The 20,379-nt window shown below is 34.1% G+C and overlaps 1 protein-coding gene and 1 pseudogene across 1 annotated transcript; both read left to right on the top strand.

The window, feature by feature from the left end:
* The first annotated feature begins 3,790 nt into the window (after nt 1–3,790).
* LOC106835977 (putative olfactory receptor 8G3) lies at nt 3,791–4,726 on the top strand. The gene has a single exon (XM_014848604.1). The coding sequence runs from the start codon at nt 3,791–3,793 to the stop codon at nt 4,724–4,726; it is 936 nt and encodes a 311-aa protein (XP_014704090.1).
* A 14,290-nt stretch (nt 4,727–19,016) lies between these two features.
* LOC106835980 (olfactory receptor 8G1-like) lies at nt 19,017–20,017 on the top strand (annotated as a pseudogene).
* Nucleotides 20,018–20,379: the final 362 nt, after the last annotated feature.

Here is a 20,379-nt window from a genome sequence, read left to right as displayed (position 1 = left end):
AGGGAAAAGAATGAGAATTTTGGATAAAAGAATCTAAAAATTTTTCTGTTAATGAGTCAGCGTCTATCCTATGGCAAACCAAGGACCTAATAACATTTTAACTCCTTTAGGTGATGGAATGAACTTGGTTGATAAACAGACACCATTCAATGAGCACCAACATAATACGTTTCTAAAATTTCTAAGATTATACTTTTTCCCTCAAAGTTAAACAGTAGGTTGTTACCATTTAAGTTAATGTTAATAAACCTAGTTAAGACAAATTATAAATAATGAAATTAAGCTTATAAATACAAAAGATTCGGTCTCATTTCAACATGTTATTATGTGTTGAATGTAGGTAAGTCAAAATTTTTCCAATTTAAATTGTTTATGGAGTAAATATGGTATAACAAGAGAATAAGAAAGATGTATGGGACAATATCTATGTCTTTAAGAAATTCACCAAATTATACATACAGAATTTCAAAACATTCAATAGTTGTAAAATAAGCTTACATATTCTGAAATTATTTTATATTGAATTTTCTCATTTTATTAATTAAATTGTAATAATTTAAAAAAACACTAGGCTTGGATTTAAAAAATTTTATTTATACATATTATAAAAGGTTTATTTAATTAAAAAGTTAAGTCAATCAGATTTGTCAGGTCAGCAGAAGAAATTTGACCTGTAAAATAAGGTTGTTGACTTCAAAAAACTGAGCCAGGATATTTACTGATTCATACTCCACCAGGGAGTGCCGATGCCCACATATAGTACTCAGACCACAAGCTATGTGCTATGCCTGTAACTCACATTTCACTTTTTTGTTAAGTACCAAGGATTTATAGACATGGGTGTTATACATCTTATTCTAGATCTTTATTAAAGTACATGAACTTCTAAAAACATGTAGAGTAAAATTCAAACCAATCAGTTTTAAGCTATCTATTTAACCACACACTTTAATGGATACAGACAAAAGAAGGAAAGAAGCAGATGCTAGGCATTCAGATTCTACTTGAGGAATAAACGTTTTAAACCAAATTATGACAGTGAGGTATTGAAATAAATCTATTCAGCTGATTATCTGCTCTCATAGTGATAATTTTAATCAAATTTAAGTAAAGTTCTTAACTAGCACAATTATCTCATAAGGTTATTCTTATACACTAATGTTTTAGAACTTAGTATGTGAGAAATGTGGGATAAAGGGAAAGCAAGCATCAAATATATTTATAAACACTTCAATTTAGTCACAAACTCACATCACAAAACAGAATTTGTGAGAGAAAAAATATAGAAGAGGAAGAGGAAAGGGAGGGAACCTGCTTAGGCTACTGGAGATAAGTGGCTATCAGAAAATGGACTATCTCATCTATGAGATATTTTATAGAAACCTCATGGTAACCACAATACAATAAAATCAGAGAAGAGTCACAAATCAAGACTAAAGAGAAAACCATCACAGAAAAGCATCACTGTCTTATGACTACATCATGATATCTAAATTCACTCAGTATAGGTCTATGAAGTAAGAACTTTCAAATTTTACACATAAAGTTTGCATTCCCTGATTTTCTACTTTTTTCCTATGGGAAATAACCTTAGAAAATCTCTTTAGTGTATGTCTTAAAAATACCCTGCAATTTTGCCTTTCTCAATAGCTTGGCATGAAATTCTCTAGAGCTCTAATTTTCTCTCTCATATCGTTTTTTCCAATATATAATCTAGCAAGAGCAATAAATCACACCTATGTGACACTATTCAATACTTGAGAACCAATGGGGGAAAGGGAAATTTTAATTGTATTTTTTCCCAGGAGTTGATACCTGTGGGATAAGATTCTAGTGGGAAGTCATTATAATTGTTTATCTCTACTAAGACTCTTAGTATGTGTACCCAGAGTATAACATCATCGTCTTATATCAATCAACCTTTGCAAAGGACCAGATTGCCTTGAGCATTGGCTTCATCAGAGATCAAGACCAGTGAACCAAAATAATTGACAAAGGTGACTTTTAGTCTATGACCCTCTTAGCATGAAGGAGTACTGCAAGGTTAGTCCTCAGAACTATCTACCAGCATTATCAGGTCGCTTTTCCCTCCATAGCAATGGAGAAGAAAAATACAGCACTGAACTCTCTGGGACGGAGTATGTCTGAATCTTAGTCCTTGACTATTAAGATCTTAGTCTTCTACTATAGCTCCCTCCCAGTGTGCATAAAGATGCGCATAGCTCTTTACCCATCTTCACCTGTCCTCATTATGATATTCACACTCTCTGATGAACACAGGTTCCTTTCTTATCTCCCTGTTCTCTGCAGTATAAAAAGATATGGCAAACATTTGTTCTTCAGGCAGTCTGAGAGCTTAGGTCCCTTATATTGAGTCTATGTTAACTTATCTCTAACCTTCCTTCAATGATTTTATTAAACATATATTCACTACATGCCAAGCCCTGTGCCAAACAGTGTATTGAATTTACAATCTACTATTGAATAAAAATCAGTAAATAACTCATAATGATTAATACAGAATTAAGTCAGTCCTTAATGTAAATATAAGAAATGTATTTATGGGCGCATAGAAAATGGTCTTGTTAACTATGGCTATCACTATTAAAGTCTTTAACTAAAGGATCCTAACTATTAAATAGATTTCACAGGACAGAGGAAATAGAAGATGCAAAAAGCTAAGGGAATATGATGAGTCAAAATTGATTCTACCAAATATTCTTTTGTAGAATAGCTAAATCATGTGATACTTAATAGGACATAAAAAAGAAAACTTTTTTTTTTGCTAGATATAAATCTTTGAATGATGAATAAATTGTTTTGAACTTATTTGGATACCATGGAAAATATTGATGATTTTAAGAGGTTAATATTAAGTAAAAAAAATTCTAAATCTCTGTATTATTGTCTTAATTAATGGAAAGAAACAACAATAAAATATGCTGAGGAAAAAACACTAAAACTCTTGTTGCCATTATGGGAATGGCAATGTTGGGAAAAAGAAAGATATAACAGACAGAAGTTCAATAGATTACAATTAAAGCAACATTGACATTTATTAATCCTTACCAAGAGCCAGGAACTGGTCAGCACCTTGCAGGCATCATTTAACTTAATTTTTATGAGACAGAATTTAGAATTTCCATTTTTCAGAGGATTGGAGCAAGTACAGGGTTTAGTCAAGGTTTGAATCCATGACTATATAACTTAACATCAGGGACTATTAGAAGTATAAAATCATAAATTATTGGAACTGAAAGAGTTCCTGTTACTGAAATTCTAGTAAGGAAAATGGTTCAGATCAAAAAGGTTTTTCACAGACTTATGAATACTATATTTATTAATTGTAAAAAGCATTTGCTACCCTTTTTTATTCTGAGTCAAAAGAAATTTAATCATTATCTTCATTTGATATGTAGAACATTAATATGTGCATACAGAATACAGGAAGAATAAAGAGGCTTCAGAAATAGCAGTGGTAACCATCTTACTAACTGACCCCAAAATTGTCTTTTCCTCTTAAAACTTATAAGTATTTTAATTATAATTTCCTTGAAATTAAAGATTCTTTCTCTGGTCAACTAGAGTAACTGATTGCCATAGAGTAGTCAAAGAGGCTCAAGAGATATCTGCCTTATGAATCTCCTCTTATAAGGGATAAAATGTTGATCTCCACATAATAACACTCTCTCTTTCACATGCAGATACCCATGTGCATGCACTCAAACATGACACATACACTCAAATACTCTCATTTTCTCTTTTAAACTTAGAACCTGCTAAGAGGATAATGGACCCTGGAAATCATTCCACAGTAACTGAGTTCATCCTCGCTGGGCTAACAGATCATGCTGAACTCCAACTACCACTCTTCCTCCTCTTCCTAGGAATCTATGTGGTCACAGTGGTGGGAAACCTTGGCATGATCACACTGATAAGCCTCAGTTCTCACCTGCACACCCCCATGTACTATTTCCTCAGCAACTTGTCCTTCATAGACTTCTGCCATTCCTCTGTCATTACCCCCAAAATGCTGTTGAACTTTGTGACAGAGAAGAACATCATTTCCTACCCTGACTGCATGGCTCAGCTCTATTTCTTCATTGTTTTTATCATTGCAGAGTCTCATATGTTGGCTGCAATGGCATATGACCGCTACGTTGCCATCTGTAACCCCTTGCTTTACAATGTCATCATGTCTTATTACATCTGCTTTTGGCTTACAGTGGGAGTTTATATTTTGGGCATCATTGGATCTACAATCCATACAGGCTTTATGTTGAGACTCTTTTTCTGCAAGACCAATGTGGTTAACCATTATTTTTGTGATCTCTTTCCACTTTTGGAGCTGTCTTGTTCCAGCATCTACATTAATGAATTATTAGTAATAGTCTTGAGTGCTTTTAACATCCTGACTCCTGCCTCAGTTATCCTTGCCTCCTACATCTTCATCCTCTCCAGCATTCTCCAAATTCGCTCCACTGAAGGCAGGTCCAAAGCCTTCAGTACCTGCAGTTCCCACATCTCAGGCGTTGCAGTTTTCTATGGATCTACAGCATTCATGTACCTGCAGCCATCATCTGTTAGCTCCATGGACCAAGGGAAAGTGTCCTCTGTGTTTTATACCATCATTGTGCCCATGCTGAACCCCCTGATTTATAGTCTGAGGAATAAGGATGTCAAATTTGCCCTGAAGAAAATTCTGGATGGTAGAATATGTTCATAAATAAAATCAATATAATGATTTCATGTCAGAAAAAAAGGCCTTTGGTTTGCTGAGATATGTAATGTATTAAGTTTATTGTTCAAATTTTTAGAAACTCAGTGACACTTCCTGATAAACTTTATCTTGAAAATTCCTATCCAGACACGTTTTTTGAAGTTATATTACAGTTCTTATGTATGGAGAAATACTAATAATAAAATCAAAGGTGCTTGAGGGTTAAAGGATCCCTAATTTTATTTATTTTTATTTTTTAATTTATTTTTTTGCTGGGAAAGATTCACCCTGACCTAACATCTGCTGCCAATCTTCATTTCCCCCCACCACAAAGCCCCAGTACATGGTTGTATACGTTAGTTCTAAGTCCTCCTAGTTCTTCTTATGTGAACCACTGCCGCAGCATGGCAACTGACACGTGGGATGATGTGGTTCCACGACTGGGAACGAAACACAGGGCACCAAGGACTGAGCACTGAACTTTAACTACTAGGCCATCAGGGCTATCTCTCTAGTTTTATTTTTTATAATAATACAAAAAAAAAACTAGAACAACGATGATGATGATGATGATGATGATAGTAACATACATTATTGAGATTTTATTAAGTATCAGGCACTGTGCTCAACAGTTTAAATGGATAAATTTACATAATATTTACAGTATTCTCTCAGGGAAACCTTAGTATTATTTCCCTTTTAAAGGTGAAAAAATTGAAGCTTATTTAGTTTGAGTAAATGCCCAAGGTTCGAAACATAATAAATGACTATCCCAGAAAGTTTGTCTCCAGGACCCACGATTTTATGCAAGGTGTACTCTGGCCTCAGGTAATTGTGCATATGTCTAAGACCTCCATGAGAACTCCCTTCTACACAGTAAGCATCCCGAGTTCCCCGTATAACTATGTTCCTTTCCTCCAGATATCTTCAATGCTCTTTTAACTTTTATTTCATTTGATATAATGAAAAAAAATCAAAACCTTTCAAACCTCTGCTGATCGAAGAATAAAGAGCAAACTGGAGACTAATTGTAGAGTCTCATTATAGTCATTATAGAGATTCAAATTATTATACTTCATAGCAACAATTTGTGTAAAAGCAGACCAAATAAATTTGTATTATCTTTATAACAGTAATGCTCTAAGTTATTTATGAAGCGAATGTTCATGAAAGCCAAAAATCCTACTGAGTTACATCATTTTGATGCAGATCGTGCTCTTTTGCCCGATAATTTATGAATATTTTCCAGATCATGTCAATATTATCTTTAAAAAGTCTTTCCTCTCATATTATTGCTTTTCTGCTTCTGGACATTTAGCATTATGTAACTATGAATTCACATGATATTCTAAACACTAAATTATCTTCTATCTCTTCTGATTCAAACCTTCATACTCATTATACCCAGATCATGTTCTTTCGATAGTGTGTTGCATTCTTTATGTGATATAACAAGTTACAGTGTTTACCCATAGCATCCAAATATAGGGCAGAGATACATAACTTTACCACCCTTGTATTCCATTATCCATTCATTCATTGATCTCAGACATCCATTATTTGAGTTAATTTTCATCAGTCCTACAAAGGGAAGGAAAAAGGCTACATTTACAACTCCTGTCTTAGGCATGATTCCTAGTCCATTGTTCTGCCCAACAGACACAAATGGACCAAGAGAAGACAAACAAAAAGAGTCCTGATGGGTAGACCCTTGAATTACTGAGGCTTGAGATCATGTAGAAAATATAGACTAAGTGAAAGGCAATTGTCCCACTAAGGAAGAGGGGGAAAGCCTGTGAAGACCCAGAAAATCATCTCACATTTGCAGGAAATGATCAAGCTACAAAGACAGAAAAGCAGAGAGAAAAAAGTTTATGAATTACATCTGGGTCACCATATGACACCACTCCTAACTTTGGTTAAGGGAGTTGATAAAAAAAATTAATAAGGGAAGCGACAAAGTTAGTTTTGCACGTTAGTAATATCATACTTAAGTTGGTGTGGAAGACAGCCAGAAAGAGAATAAGGCTAAGTTCAAGACCAGTGAGCAAGTATTTTATTATTCTAAGCAAGATATTGCATGTTAGTGATAGTGGAACTAGAAAGGAAGGAGATTCTCAAGAGATTTTTGAAATGGTGAATTGTTCAGAGATAGCTGAATAGAAGTGAATTAAAAATACAAAAAGAATAGGAAAAATGCAAGTTTCTAGCTTGGATTACTAAATAAAAGGGTGAATGATTGTAGAACTCTCAAGATGGAGTTCACTAAATCTAGGCAAGAATTTACCGCAAAGCAATTATGTTACATAAAACTTGGTAAAATTCAAACTCTTTCTCTCTCTCTCTCTCTCTCTCTCGGATATAGATACATATAGATAGATAGATATGTGTGCATGTGTGTGTGTGTGTAAACTCTCTCTCTCTATAAAAATGTGTAAACTCTAAGGCATAACAATGTAGGTAACTGAACAAAATGCAACACAGAGGGAAGAACAATTGAAAAACAATATGAGGAGAGCATCAATGATCTGAGGGACAATTTCAAGAAGCCTAATATATGTATAATTGGAATCCTCAAAAAGAAAATGAGAAGGAGAGAAAAAATATTCAAAGAATTAATGGCCAAAAATTTATAAATTATGATGGGAACTATAAAGTAAAAGATCCAAGAATTTATCAAAAATAAATCCAGAAAATAACCAAATATTTGGAATAAAACATGGTTTAAAGAAGTAATTAAATAAGAAAATAGAAATTATTTTGAGCTGAATAACATGAAACAAAACGTATAAAAATGTATGGGGCACACCTAAAGCACTATTTAGAATGAAATAATAGTACTAAAATCATTATATTAGAAAGAAGAAAGATTTCATAAGCGTGACCTCAAGTGGCGACATAAGAGCATTTTAAAACAAGCGTAGGCAGAAAAAATTAAATAATAAAGATAACAGCAGAAATCAATGGAATATGAAACAGAATAAAAATAAAGAGGGCTAGTGAAACCAAAAGATGGTCTTTTGAGAAACGGATAAAACGACTAAGACTTTTTAGCAAGACTAATCATGCAAAAAAAGAATGAAAACTCCAGGCCCAGATGGCTTCTAGATTGAGTTTTTTAAGAAGAAAATAATACCAATTCTAAAAAAATCTTTCCAAAATATAAACAAGGAAACAATACTTTCCAACTTATTATACAAGGCTAGTATTACCCTGAAACAAAAACTAGACAAAGATATCAGAGGAAAATAAGACTACAGACAAACATCCCTCAGGAATTATAGATGTAAGACTGCATATCAAAATTTTAGCTAATCAGATCCAATAATATATTTAAAAAACTACTACAGTGGTTTCCCCTTAACCAAAGTTTCACATTCTGCAGTTTTAGTTACCCATGGTCAACTGTGGTCCGAAAATATTATAGAGAAAATTCCAGAAATATACAATTCATAAGTTTTACATTGCTTTTATCATTCTTAATAGTGTGATGAAATCTCATGCCATTCCTCTGTCTCCCACTTGTGATATGAGTCAACCCTTTGTCTAGTGTATTCATGCTGTACTATACAGAGAAAAACATAGTACGTGTAAGGTTTTGTACTATCTGCAGTTTCTACTGGGGGTCTTGGAACACATCCCCCACAAATAAGGGGGGGCTACTGTACATAATTATAAACTGGGATTTATACTAGAAATGCAATATTGGTTTAACATTCAAAAAACTCAGTCAATGTAATTCACCATATAAACAGGCAAAAAAGAAAAATCCATCTATTCATCTGAATATACACAGGGAAAGCATTTTATAAAACCCAATACTCATTCCTGATAAAAATTCTCAGGAAAACAGGAATAGATGAATACTTCCTCAACCTATAAAAAACATCTACTAAGATCTATGGCTAGCATCATACTTAATGGTGAAACACTGAATAGTTTCTGGGTCAGTTTTGGATTTATTATCTCTCAGTTCCAACTTTGTCCTTTTTGCTGGCTCTGTGATAATGAAGGAGAATGTTGTAAAATACTTCTTCTTTGTCTTCTGGGAAGGTATTAAGTCTTGCCAATAATGAGCACTTGAGGAGAAAGCAGGGTTTTGCCTCCTAGTTTTTTGCTTGGTTCTTTTGCCAAGAATCTACAGATTTCTTTTTTCATTGCTTGGCTTCTCATGGTTTCTCCAGTGCACAGTTCCTGCAGTGTGGAACTTTCCTCCGGCATTTGGCGGCCACTCACTTTCTTCAGCCCTTAACTGAAGCAATGCCAGGAGTCTCAGAAAAAACCTGCAACCCAATCCAGATCACTGTTCCCCACACATTCTCCTCAGCTTGGGGCACATGCATGTACCCTGGGAGTCCCACATGGCAGACCATATAGCAAGCTAGATGTTCAGTCTTCACCTCATGCACAGTCTGGAGTCACCCCAGTCTAAGACAGATATGAAACTGCACTAGACTCAGCCTAGATAGTGGGAGGACTCTCCCTTGAGTGTTCTATATCACGCTAGATAGAGTATTGCTCCCCATATCTACTACTCCTGCATTCTTTAGAAATCTATTAAGCTCTCAAGTGTTAAATTTCTGTTACACTAATCCCCTATTAAAAATACTTACGTTAAACTTTCCCTGTTCAAATCATTGTGTGCTTCCTATCTCTTGACTAATGCATTTTCCACCTAATATCAAGAACAAAACAAAGATATTTGCTCTCACCACTTCTGTTCAATATTGTGTTGAAGATTTGGCCAAAGCAAAAAGTCAAGAAAAAGAAATAAAAGGCATCCACATTAGAAATGAAGAAATAATGGTCTTTATTTGCAGATGATGTGATCATTTGTATGGAAAATCCTTTGGAATCTACCAAGAAGCTACTAAAAATAAAAAGCTTACTTATCAAGATTTCAGTTCTCATATGCATATAACAACTATACCATAAAGTTCATGTGTGTCAGGGGGCAGTGAGCTATAATGTCTTCATATTCCTGTATTTTATGTGAAGTAGTACATTACTAAGAGGATGATGACTATTTAAGAATGTATATCATCCTGCTGATATTAAGGGCAAAAATTTGCTCATACCTCTTTAAAGTCAGTCACCAAACACTCCCAGCCCACGTAACAATGAATCTGCTTTCTGTCACTACATATTTGTTTTGAATTTTACATGAATAAGATTTTGTATGAATTTTAAAATTTAAACTCCCTCCCCTTATTTATGGTGGATATGTTCCAAGATTCCCAGTGGATGCCTGAAACTGCAGATAGTAACAAACCCTACATATACTATGTTTTTCTCTGTAGAATTTTATATGAATAAGATCTATAATGCAAACTTTCTAGCATCTGGATTCTTTCACTTAGCATAGTGCTTTTGACATTTATCTATGATTTGCTGTATATTTGAAGTCCCTTCTTTTTTATCTTTGAGAAATGCACCATCTCACAGATAAAATGCAATTTATTTACCTATTTACTTGTTGATTAATATCTTAGTTGTTTCCAGTTTTTTACTGTTCTGAATAAAACTGTCATGCACATTCATGTACAAGTTTTTGTGTAGACACGTGTTTTCATGTTTCGGGGTTGTAAATAACATAGCAGTGACTTTCTTGTATCTTATGTAAATATATATTTAACTTCATAAGAAGCAGCCTAACTATTTGCAAAGTGGTCATGCCATTGTACATTCCTATTAGTAATGTATGAGATTTCCATTTGCATGTTAACAGATGGAATTATTTATCTAAATTGCTTAACATAGTGCTTTGTATAATGTAGGTGCTCATAAATGTTAGTATGGTTTATTATAATAGCATATTTTAACTAATGTGTGTCATACATTATTTTATACGTCTGTTATTTATAAGGGTAAAAAAAGGTCTCTGTCTCTCTGTCTCTAACTGCCTCTTGTCTCTCTCTTCTCTATCTCTTTCTCTCACTCTCTATGTTTTTTTTCTCACCTGAATGAGTACATATACCCTGACAGAATTAAAACAGTGGCTTCTACAAATCTTAATAATTTTCATTATTGTATAATCACTTATGCAAAGTCCTGTTTGTATCCTTCCCGTTTGTCTCTTTAACCAAGCTGCAACCCTCTGTCTTACTTCTTTTACTCAGCACACTGAAGTAACAGCCACTGCAATTCCATATCTAAAAGAAGCTTTCTGATCTGTGAACTTGGGGGGCCCTGCTTTAATCTGAAAAATTATTATAAGAAAGGGCCCCCCAAAAGCAAACATTGTATCAATATTCTGAATTATTTATAAATTTGACTTTTGAATCAAGTAAATATAGTGCCTATTTATACATAAAATAAACATAATTTGTACAAGAAAAGGTGGTTTAAATTCATTATTTTAAAATTTCTAGGGCCATTAACAGTAAGATAACTTGTCAGGATGCGCCTTGATCCTCTAAAACCTGCTATTCAGTGTGAACTGTAAACCAATAGGAGCTTGTAAGAAACGCAGAATCTCAAATCCCACTCAGACTCACTGGATTAGAATCTGCATTTAAAAAAATCCTCAAGTGATCTTGTGAACAAACTTTTTTTACTAATTGATATATTCAGAATTGACAGAGAATCCCATTTGAAGGCAAAAATTAGACAACTGGGAGACATCAACTGCAATTGCTTCATTTCTCAAGAGCTTGTCCCCTGAGAAATGGAAATCCTTGGAGAATATTTGTCTCCATGTTATTTGGTGTCTGTAATTTCTAAGTCAGAGCCAGCCCTTCATAGCACAGCAATCAGAACTCCTCAGGGGACTGTGAAAGGTGAGGATGTTTGCTACCATGAAGCTGGAGAAACACAAACTGAAAATTTACAATTGGGAATGCTGACCTGTGATGCAGACCAGCTTCACAAGTGGCTCTGAGACCCAGGGTTGTGCCTGCCCTCTTCTTCAAAGAGTAGCAGGATGCTGGGTACCAAGGACTCCCAGCACAAACGTTAGCACTATTTTCTTCTGTGTCAAAGAGTGCAAGTTGCAAATAAAATTTGGCATTGAGGTTCCCAAGAAGTACATTCGTGAGCGTGTTAACTTCACACTTGTGATCTGAAGATATTAAATCTGGAAGTAATCACCCTGGAAATTCAGACAAATATTCCTCAATATCTTCATTCATTCATTTAAGTATTTAATTATTCATGAAATTAGTTTTTAAACCTACTGTAGTGTGCCAGATGTGTGCTATTTACTTAGAATACAGAGGAGAACAAGTCTGAAATGGCCCATCATCTGGTTTATAGTGTAGCTCAAGTCTGAAAATGTGCTGTTTAGAAAAGGCAGTTTTCTGAGCATGTAGTAAGAAGGTCCAATCAACTACAAGGAATTGGAGAATGTTTCCATGATGAAATCAGTTTTAAATGAGATTTGAAAAGAAAAAACATTTTCCAAATAACAGAGACAAATAGAGTTGTCATTTCAAGTTAAGATGAGCAAATAAAATTGCAGATAGCTGAGAGAATGTGACATATCCCAGCAACTGAAAAATTTCTGAATTTGAAAGAAAAGTTTATGAAACTGAAAGGAACCAAACGTGAACTAAGTCTGGAGTGTGACAAGAGGTAGTGTGAATAAAGATATTCAGACTTTACCTTAAAAGCAATGAAGAAAATCCTGTCTCTGGTGTCCCTGAAATTGGATCATCATCTGATTAATGGCTGAGTGTACTCAATGATTAGAAATCAGAAGCTCATTCCATTTCTAAAAACTCAAATTTTTAGAATGTTTTTGCTTGTGTCTAGTAAAGGTACATTCTAAGATCTTTCAAACACAATATGTAAAATACGTCTTTCTCCCTTTACATTCCCTTCAGATATACGATGATTCTTGCTAATTATCTCATTATCTTCAAATATTTTCCAAGTTATTCAAAGTTTTTACTTGCCTTCCATCATGTCAATATATTTCTTTATAAAGACTATCCATAACTAAACACAAAACTGCAGATGTAATTTAAGAGTAGCACAGTGCTTCCAAACCTCATGGCACACGTAGAAAATGGTAACATTTGCGTGATGTAGCAGGGTTAGTGGAGCAGACTGCCTGTGGTCAGTGATGACTAGCTAGGAGTCTATAGATGCCACAGGCTCAACTCCACTCCCTGAAAGGCTAAGAAGACCAAAACCTCAGCACCCTTATGATTCATTCATGGTGTTCTAGTTCCATGGAACTCGAGTTGAGAAGCTATATTATCAATCTTATGAGGATTATTACTGATCATATTCTGACACTGTATTTCTATAAATGCAATCTGAAACCAATTGCTTAATTAACCAGTCACTTACTTTATGGGTTTTATTGAGTTAATAAGAATTGATACCTTATTTTTTTACATAAATGACACCCCAAAGCTATATACAGCATGCAAATAATTGATTTTTTTAATGCAAGATTAAAAACATGTAAACTTTGCCCTCTTAAATTTCAATTTGTTTACCTTAAGGGTTTTCAGTGTCATTATTCATTTTTCTAGTAGTTTCCATCCATTAGGGTCTAGGTTATAATAACTTGTGAGGTTTTGTTGACCACAGAGTGTGCATCATATAATGGGGGATTGCCAATCTCCATTTTCAAGCTTAGCTAAGAAAAATAAAATTTCACAGAGAAAGTAGGAATCCCAGCTGATATTTTCTGGTTGTATTCTCTCCTATCCTCTAGAATTCAAATAAGGTAAAAGCCAGAAAGAAATGTCTTTGATATTTTTGATATTCAGTGATCTTATCTTATTCTTTGATAAAATTATTTACAATCCCACTTCAGTGACTACGTCCACTTAATTGTCATTGCTGTATACACCCGATTCTTAATCATCTAGATTATACATAAAAATAAGAAAACATTTGCCCATTTTAATCTTTATAGAATTGAGGATAATCACTTGTTTCTTAGTCAAATATATTATTGAGAATTTCAGAGGTAGATCCTACGGAGATTTGGTTAGAGAAAATAAATAATAAAGAACACATTTTGAAATAAATACAAATTCAAAGACTTTCAGTTCCATGGCTCTGAACCCATTAGGGGGCCTGCTCAAATTTTTATGCCTCTTTGAGTTCATTTCAATTATATTTTCGTATGACGCTTCAACATGATGAATATTAGCCCTCCTTATATTAAGTCTCGAAATTCATGAGAATGGTAACTGTGTTTTTGTGGCTTTTATATTCTAGCCTAGAACTCATTGTTTGGTATGTTGCTGTCTCAATAATTTTTGCAAAATAATAGAGGAGAGAGAGAGGAAGGGAGGAGGAAAGGAAAAAAGCATGGAAAGGAGGAAGATAAATGAAAAGAAGATAAAAGAGAAGAAAAAAGAAATGAAAAGATAGAATTTCTCAAGTTCTCCACCTGATGAATGCCACTACACTGACTTTGTGTCTGTCTTTTTTCTTTTTTTTTTTTTTGAGAAAGATTGGTCCAACAGTTAGCATCTGTTGCCAATCTTCCTCTTTTTGCCTGCAGAAGATTGTTCCTGAGCTAACGTTTGTGCCAATCGTCCCTTATTTTGTATGTGAGATGTCATCACAGCATGGTTTAATGACTGGTGTGTAGGTCCATGCCCGGAATCCAAACCCATGAACCCCCGGAGCTGCCAAAATGAAGAGCACAAACTTAAGCACTATGCCACTGGGCCAGCCTCTGATTTTTTGTCTCTTAATACAATATTTCCCAAACCTGGCTAATCATCGAAATTACAATGGTAGTTTTCTTGGCTTTTGTGTTTTAAATTATTTTGATTTTTTTAAAGATTCAGACTTTTAAAACCCTGAAAGATTCTGATTCACTAATTCTTGTGTTAGGATAGAAAATCTTTAGTAAAAATTTCTCCAGATAAGTAGAGTTAATTTAGGAAGTTGATGAAATAAAGTTTTGAGAATACTTTGAAAGATACAGAAGCAACTAAGAAAATGATCTTTAAAAATACAAGTAGATAGTATTAGAGTGAAAAGGAAGGTGGTGTAATGATTTAACTGAGGTAACTGTATGTGTAATATTATACAAAGTTGAAATAATGTTCAAAATTGATAATTCAGGAAATAGCAAAATGTGCGAATTATTTAGATCTGTGGTGGTAAATTTCAGAAGAAGTAGAACCAGAAACTGTTTATCAGAGCTATTTTACAGAGATTAAGTTGTTCCCAAGCAAAGACTAAGAGTGTAGGGAAGAAAATCCAGAAACTTTTTTTTTTAATAATCATGTTTACATTTTTATATTCATCATTTTTGTAGATACTGTAATCTCCGTAGGTGGCTCTGATGATCAACCATAGTAGGAAATCCCTGAATTAATAAACACTCTTTGTGTTCCACTATGTTCTTTTACACCTGACTGTAAAGCAACCATCCCACAGAGCTCTATCTTACCCACAAGCATATTATGAGAGCCTGTACCACTTGCCTGTATGAAATGATGGTGAATTGTGTCCATCTCATTTATATTGAACAGCTAAAATATTGACCTTGATGTAAAATTTTTCTGATTGAAACAGGATGGATTCTAGAGAGGAAAGCATTTTCTAATCCTCTATGTGGAGTTTAAATGCACACAGATAAAAAGAGAAAGAGGTATAGAGGCTGAAGAAAAACACACTACAATATCTACCTTGATTTTCTAGATTCCAATATTGCCAGCTCTTGAGAATAATGCTTTCCAGGATAGATCTTCTAGTTGAGCTTAGAAGATCATCATATACAGGCAAATGATCTCATCAGCAGTTCTATTTTTTCTTAAGGTATTGATTATCCGAGTGTTGATGTTATAACCAAGGCTCACTTGGAGGCAAGAAAAGCCAGAGATTAGTTAGAGCCCGAAGTGAGACAGATCCTCCAAGTTTGAGTAGTCTCTAAGGGGAAAGGATTCATAGTAGGAAAAGGGAAAGTAAATTGTGTCTTGTTTTATGTAAATCTCAAAATTATCAAATGTTGAAATCTAAGAAGATATATAGATTGTCTTAAGGACAATGAATCTTGAGCTATTGGTAAATGCTCCAGGCATTAGACAGAGCATAGCAACTAAAGAACGTGGCTGTAGAACAAGAAAAAAACATGACGAAAGGAATCTGTTGTACTGCAATCCTGGCCCAGTGAGTGCTGAGTTGTGAGCAAAAACTATGATTTAGACACAGAACTTCATTCTCTGAAAAGACTGGAGGTGGGCAGATGGTAAAAATGATAAACATGAAAAAAATGATAAGGTATTGTAATTTTACTAAGTTAGTATCAGTAGAGGAAGTAGAGGAGGAGTTTTTCACTAGAGTAGTGTTTTTAATACTTCCAAAGATAATGAAGAAAATGTTAACTCCTTCTATAGGTTCTATTAGTCATGGTCTTTGGGAAACATGAACTGTCCACTTAGGAGACTTCAGCTTCCTAAAAAGTAGATCTGATTTCTGTTAAGGCAAGATAGAGTGGAGAGGTTGAGGATCTACCAAAACTGACTTTCCAGTGACAAAGCTTTCCAACAGCAAAGGTTTTAAGATGGCAGGGTGAAAAGAAAATTGGGTAAAGGCATTTCTATAGAACATGTGGTCACCAGCTGAGGATCACGTATACCTGTATGATCAAAAGATAATGAATAAAATGTTTTTAGAATGTTTCTGAAATGATGGAAGCATCAAAAAAAGGAAATAGAATTTACTATCAAATATTGGAATAAGGGAGAAGGTGTTGGTACTGATTTAACTAAAGTAATTCCACATATAATAGAAAGTTGAGAACTTATTATCTATTCTGAGCTTTCTAAGAGGTATTTTACTGTATTTCTACTATTGGATGTCACCTCTTTTTTTATATTTCAGGAGAAAACCTGTAAGATTGGTGGTGCTATTTTTTTAAATGTGAAGACCAATGAAAACGTCTTGAAAGGTATTTTAGCTTGTGTATGAACCAGCACATAAATAAAGTCTGTAAAGCTTTTATGTGCCCTTATAAAGAATGTGTGTTATTTAGTTCCTGCATGCTATGAGATTCCAGTTTATGAATCTTATTCAAATCTTCTTTAACCTTGCTTAGTCTTTACTTTTCTGTTTTAAAATTAATATTATTAATTTATTTTATGATATATTTTATTAATTATTTTATCAAGATTATTCCTGGAAATACTTTTATCAAGGTTAAATCAAGCATGTACATACACATTCTAAGAATAAAGTTCACCTCAATGAGTTTTGACAAATTCATATACTGTACACTGGTGAAACCAACACCTCAATAGTGAAATGACGTCTTTTATCATTCTAAAGTTTCTCTCATGTCCTTTCCCAGTCATTCCCCCATGTCCCACTCCTGTCAGCCACTGACCTCATCTGCATCACTATAGATTTGTTCTGCTTTTCTAGAACTTTATATAAATGGAATTGCAGAATGTATCCTCCTCTCTTATGCCTGGTTTCTTTTACTCAGTGTGATGTTTTCAAGATTATTCTATGTTGCTGCATGTATCTGTGATTTATTACTTTTTAATGATGCGTGAAATTCCACTCTATGCATTTACCACAACTTATTTATCTATTCACTGGTTGAATATTTTGGTTATTTCTAGTTTTTGGTTGTTAGTAACAAAGGTTCCATGCTCATTTTTGTACAAGTCATATATGTGTAGATATATGCCTACAGCTCTCTTGGGTAAATACTGAGGAGTAGAAATGTTAGATTATATTGTAAGGGTATGCTTGACTTGCAAAAAAAATTGCCAAACAGTTTTCCAAAGTTATTGAACGATTTTACACTCTTCCTCACCAGCTATGCTTGAGAGCTCTAGTTGCTACATATCCTCTCAAAACCTTGGTACTGTAAGTTTTTGTTTGTTTATTTTTCCATTTTAGTGTAGGTGTGCAATGGTTTGCCACTATGGTTTTAGTTTCATTTTGATATCCCTGATGAATGAGGATTTCATCACTTTTTCATGTGCTTCTTAAGTATTCTTTTATCTTATTCTGCAATATACCATTCAAATAGTTTTCTTATTTTTTAATTTGGTAGATTGTCTTCATATTATTGTGTTGTCAATATTATTTATATATTTCGAATAAAAGTCCACAGTCTGTGGCTTGCTTTTAATTTTCTAAGGCTTCCTTTTGAAGAACAGTTTTTAAATTGATAAAGCAGAATTTATAATATTGTATAGTTTGTGTGCATGTTCTGTCTAAGAAATCTTAATCATTCCCATGTGTTGAAGACTTTCTTTAGTGTTTTCTCCAGAAATTTAATAGTTTAGCTTTTATGCTTAGATTTAAGTTTCAAGTTTATTTTTGTTTAACTGTGAGGTAGCATATTTAGATTTTTGTTTCTTCATTTTATATTGTTAAAGTGGATTTCATTTATAATTTTACTTTGATGCATATAATGATAAAATAATCCATTAACTGCTTAACAGAAAAGGGGACAGCATTTATGATTCTATATCCCCTAATTTTATAACTGTTTCTCATACCTTCTTAATCAATGAAAGATAAAAGAGATGAAAGATTTAAACATTATAATTAGTGTTTCTGTATTTTGAAGTGTGTAATTAACCCTTATTTTCTAAATGATAGTATGTTGTGAGTTGTAAGTAACAAAAACAACAGCAATTATTATTATTATTATTATTATTATTATTTTCAGAGTGCTAACCTGTGTTAATCAGGTATCAATGTTATTTTACTGGTCCAAGCTTATCAACTAATAAATGATGGTCAGCATATGAACATAGGCACTGGATTTAAAGGCCTACTCACTTAGCACTCCTTCAAGAAAAGGCAGATTATTTGGTCCAGGGGCTCAAACTGGCTAACAGTGGGTCAACTCAATGTAGTTTGTGCGGTTTTATTTCAATAATAATAATAAAAATTCTTAAGATTTTATGTAGAAACCCCAATTTTATGATTTTTATAAAAATAATTCCAAAGACTTGGCGATAATGGGCCTATTTGTACCCCTGGCAGAAATTAGCTGCTGGTTAATAAAGAATACTGCATTTAAACAGGGTTTACCTTCTCTAGGTTGCTACTCAGCCAGCTTCTCTCATTTTGAATGGCTCCTCTACATTTTTAAGTCTGTGAATCTCACTTTAGAAAAAATTGGCTTAAAGACATTTGAAATGTTCACAACAAGGAATAGCCACTCAAAAACTGTAAAGTGATCATCAATATGGCTGAAATACTTTCATATGAAACAACTTAACATTGATATTAGGTGTAAAAATATTTAATTAAGATGAATATTATTTTGGTAAATTTCTCCAGAGTTAAAATTATTATACCTTAACCAACAGAATACCTAAACAATTTTCTATATGGGGTACCTTTTATGAAATGGATAACAACAAGGAAATGCCTCCAAAAACTGAGCCTTCCTCTTTCTTCTTCAGAAACTGAGGGAAATGACAGCAGGAGTCATTCCACAGTGACTGAGTTCATCCTCGCTGGGCTAAGAGAGCAGCCAGAATTCCAGCTGCTCCTTTTCTTCCTCCTCCTAGGAATCTATGTGGTCACAGTGGTGGGAACCTAGGCATGATCACACTGATATGACTCAGTTCTCACCTGCACACTCCCATGTAGTATTTCCTCAGCAGCTTGTCCTTCATTGATCTCTGCCAGTCCTCTGTCATTACCCCCAAAATGCTGGTGAACTTTGTGACAGAGTAGAACATCATCTCTTACCCTGAATGCATGACTCAGCTCTATTTCTTCCTCATTTTTCCTGTCTCAGACTGTTACATGGCAGCTGCAATGGCATATGACCAATAAGTTGCCATCCATAGCCCCTTGATTTTCAATGTCATCATGTCCCCTTAGGCTTGTTTCTCCCTGATTTGGGGAGTGTATATTATAGGCATGGTTTGCACATGTTCTCATACAGCCTGTACTTAGAGTTCATTTCTGTAAACTTGATGTGATCAGCCATTATTTCTGTGATCTTCTTCCCCTTCTAAAGCTCTCCTGCTCTAGTGCTTACGTCAACAAATTACTGATTCTATGTGTTTGTGCATTTAACATCTTTGCCGCCAGCCTCACTATTCTTAGCTCCTACTTCTTCAACGTTGCCACCATCTTTCACATTCACTCCACTGAGGGGAGGTCCAAAGCCTTCAACACTTGCAGCTCCCACATCTTGGCAGTTGTGGGATTTTTGGATCTGCTGCATTAGCATACCTGCAGCCATCATCAGTCAGCTTCATGGACCAAGGAAAAGTGTCCTCTGTGTTCTATACTATTGTTATGCAAATGCTGAACACCCTGATATATAGCTTGAGGAATAAAGGTGCCAATGTTACCCTGAAGAAAATTCTAGAGAGAAGAATATTCTAGTGATGAGAAAAAAATTAGAATAATTTATTATATCTAAATTATCGACTATTACATTGTATCAATTGATATGTTTCATTTTAGTCCATCTGTCAACGTTTTTCCTAATGTGCTGAGATTCTATTGACATTATTTCTTATCTCCATGACATTTTTAATGCTCATTCTCTCTGGATTTTTTTCTTATAAATATCATTGAGACATAAATTAGAAGAAATACTATCGATGACTGGATACAAGGACTGAGTAATGCCATGACAATCACTTCCCCCCCTTTTCTTCCATACCATTGATAAAAACACAATCCTCTACCTTAATGAAAATATCATCTTCCAACAGTGATTATCTACCTTCTTTCTTCTATCC

The sequence above is a fragment of the Equus asinus genome, chromosome 20, assembly GCF_041296235.1.
Source record: "Equus asinus isolate D_3611 breed Donkey chromosome 20, EquAss-T2T_v2, whole genome shotgun sequence".
Classification (NCBI taxonomy): Eukaryota; Metazoa; Chordata; class Mammalia; order Perissodactyla; family Equidae; genus Equus; species Equus asinus.
This window is presented reverse-complemented; position numbering and strand designations above follow the sequence as displayed.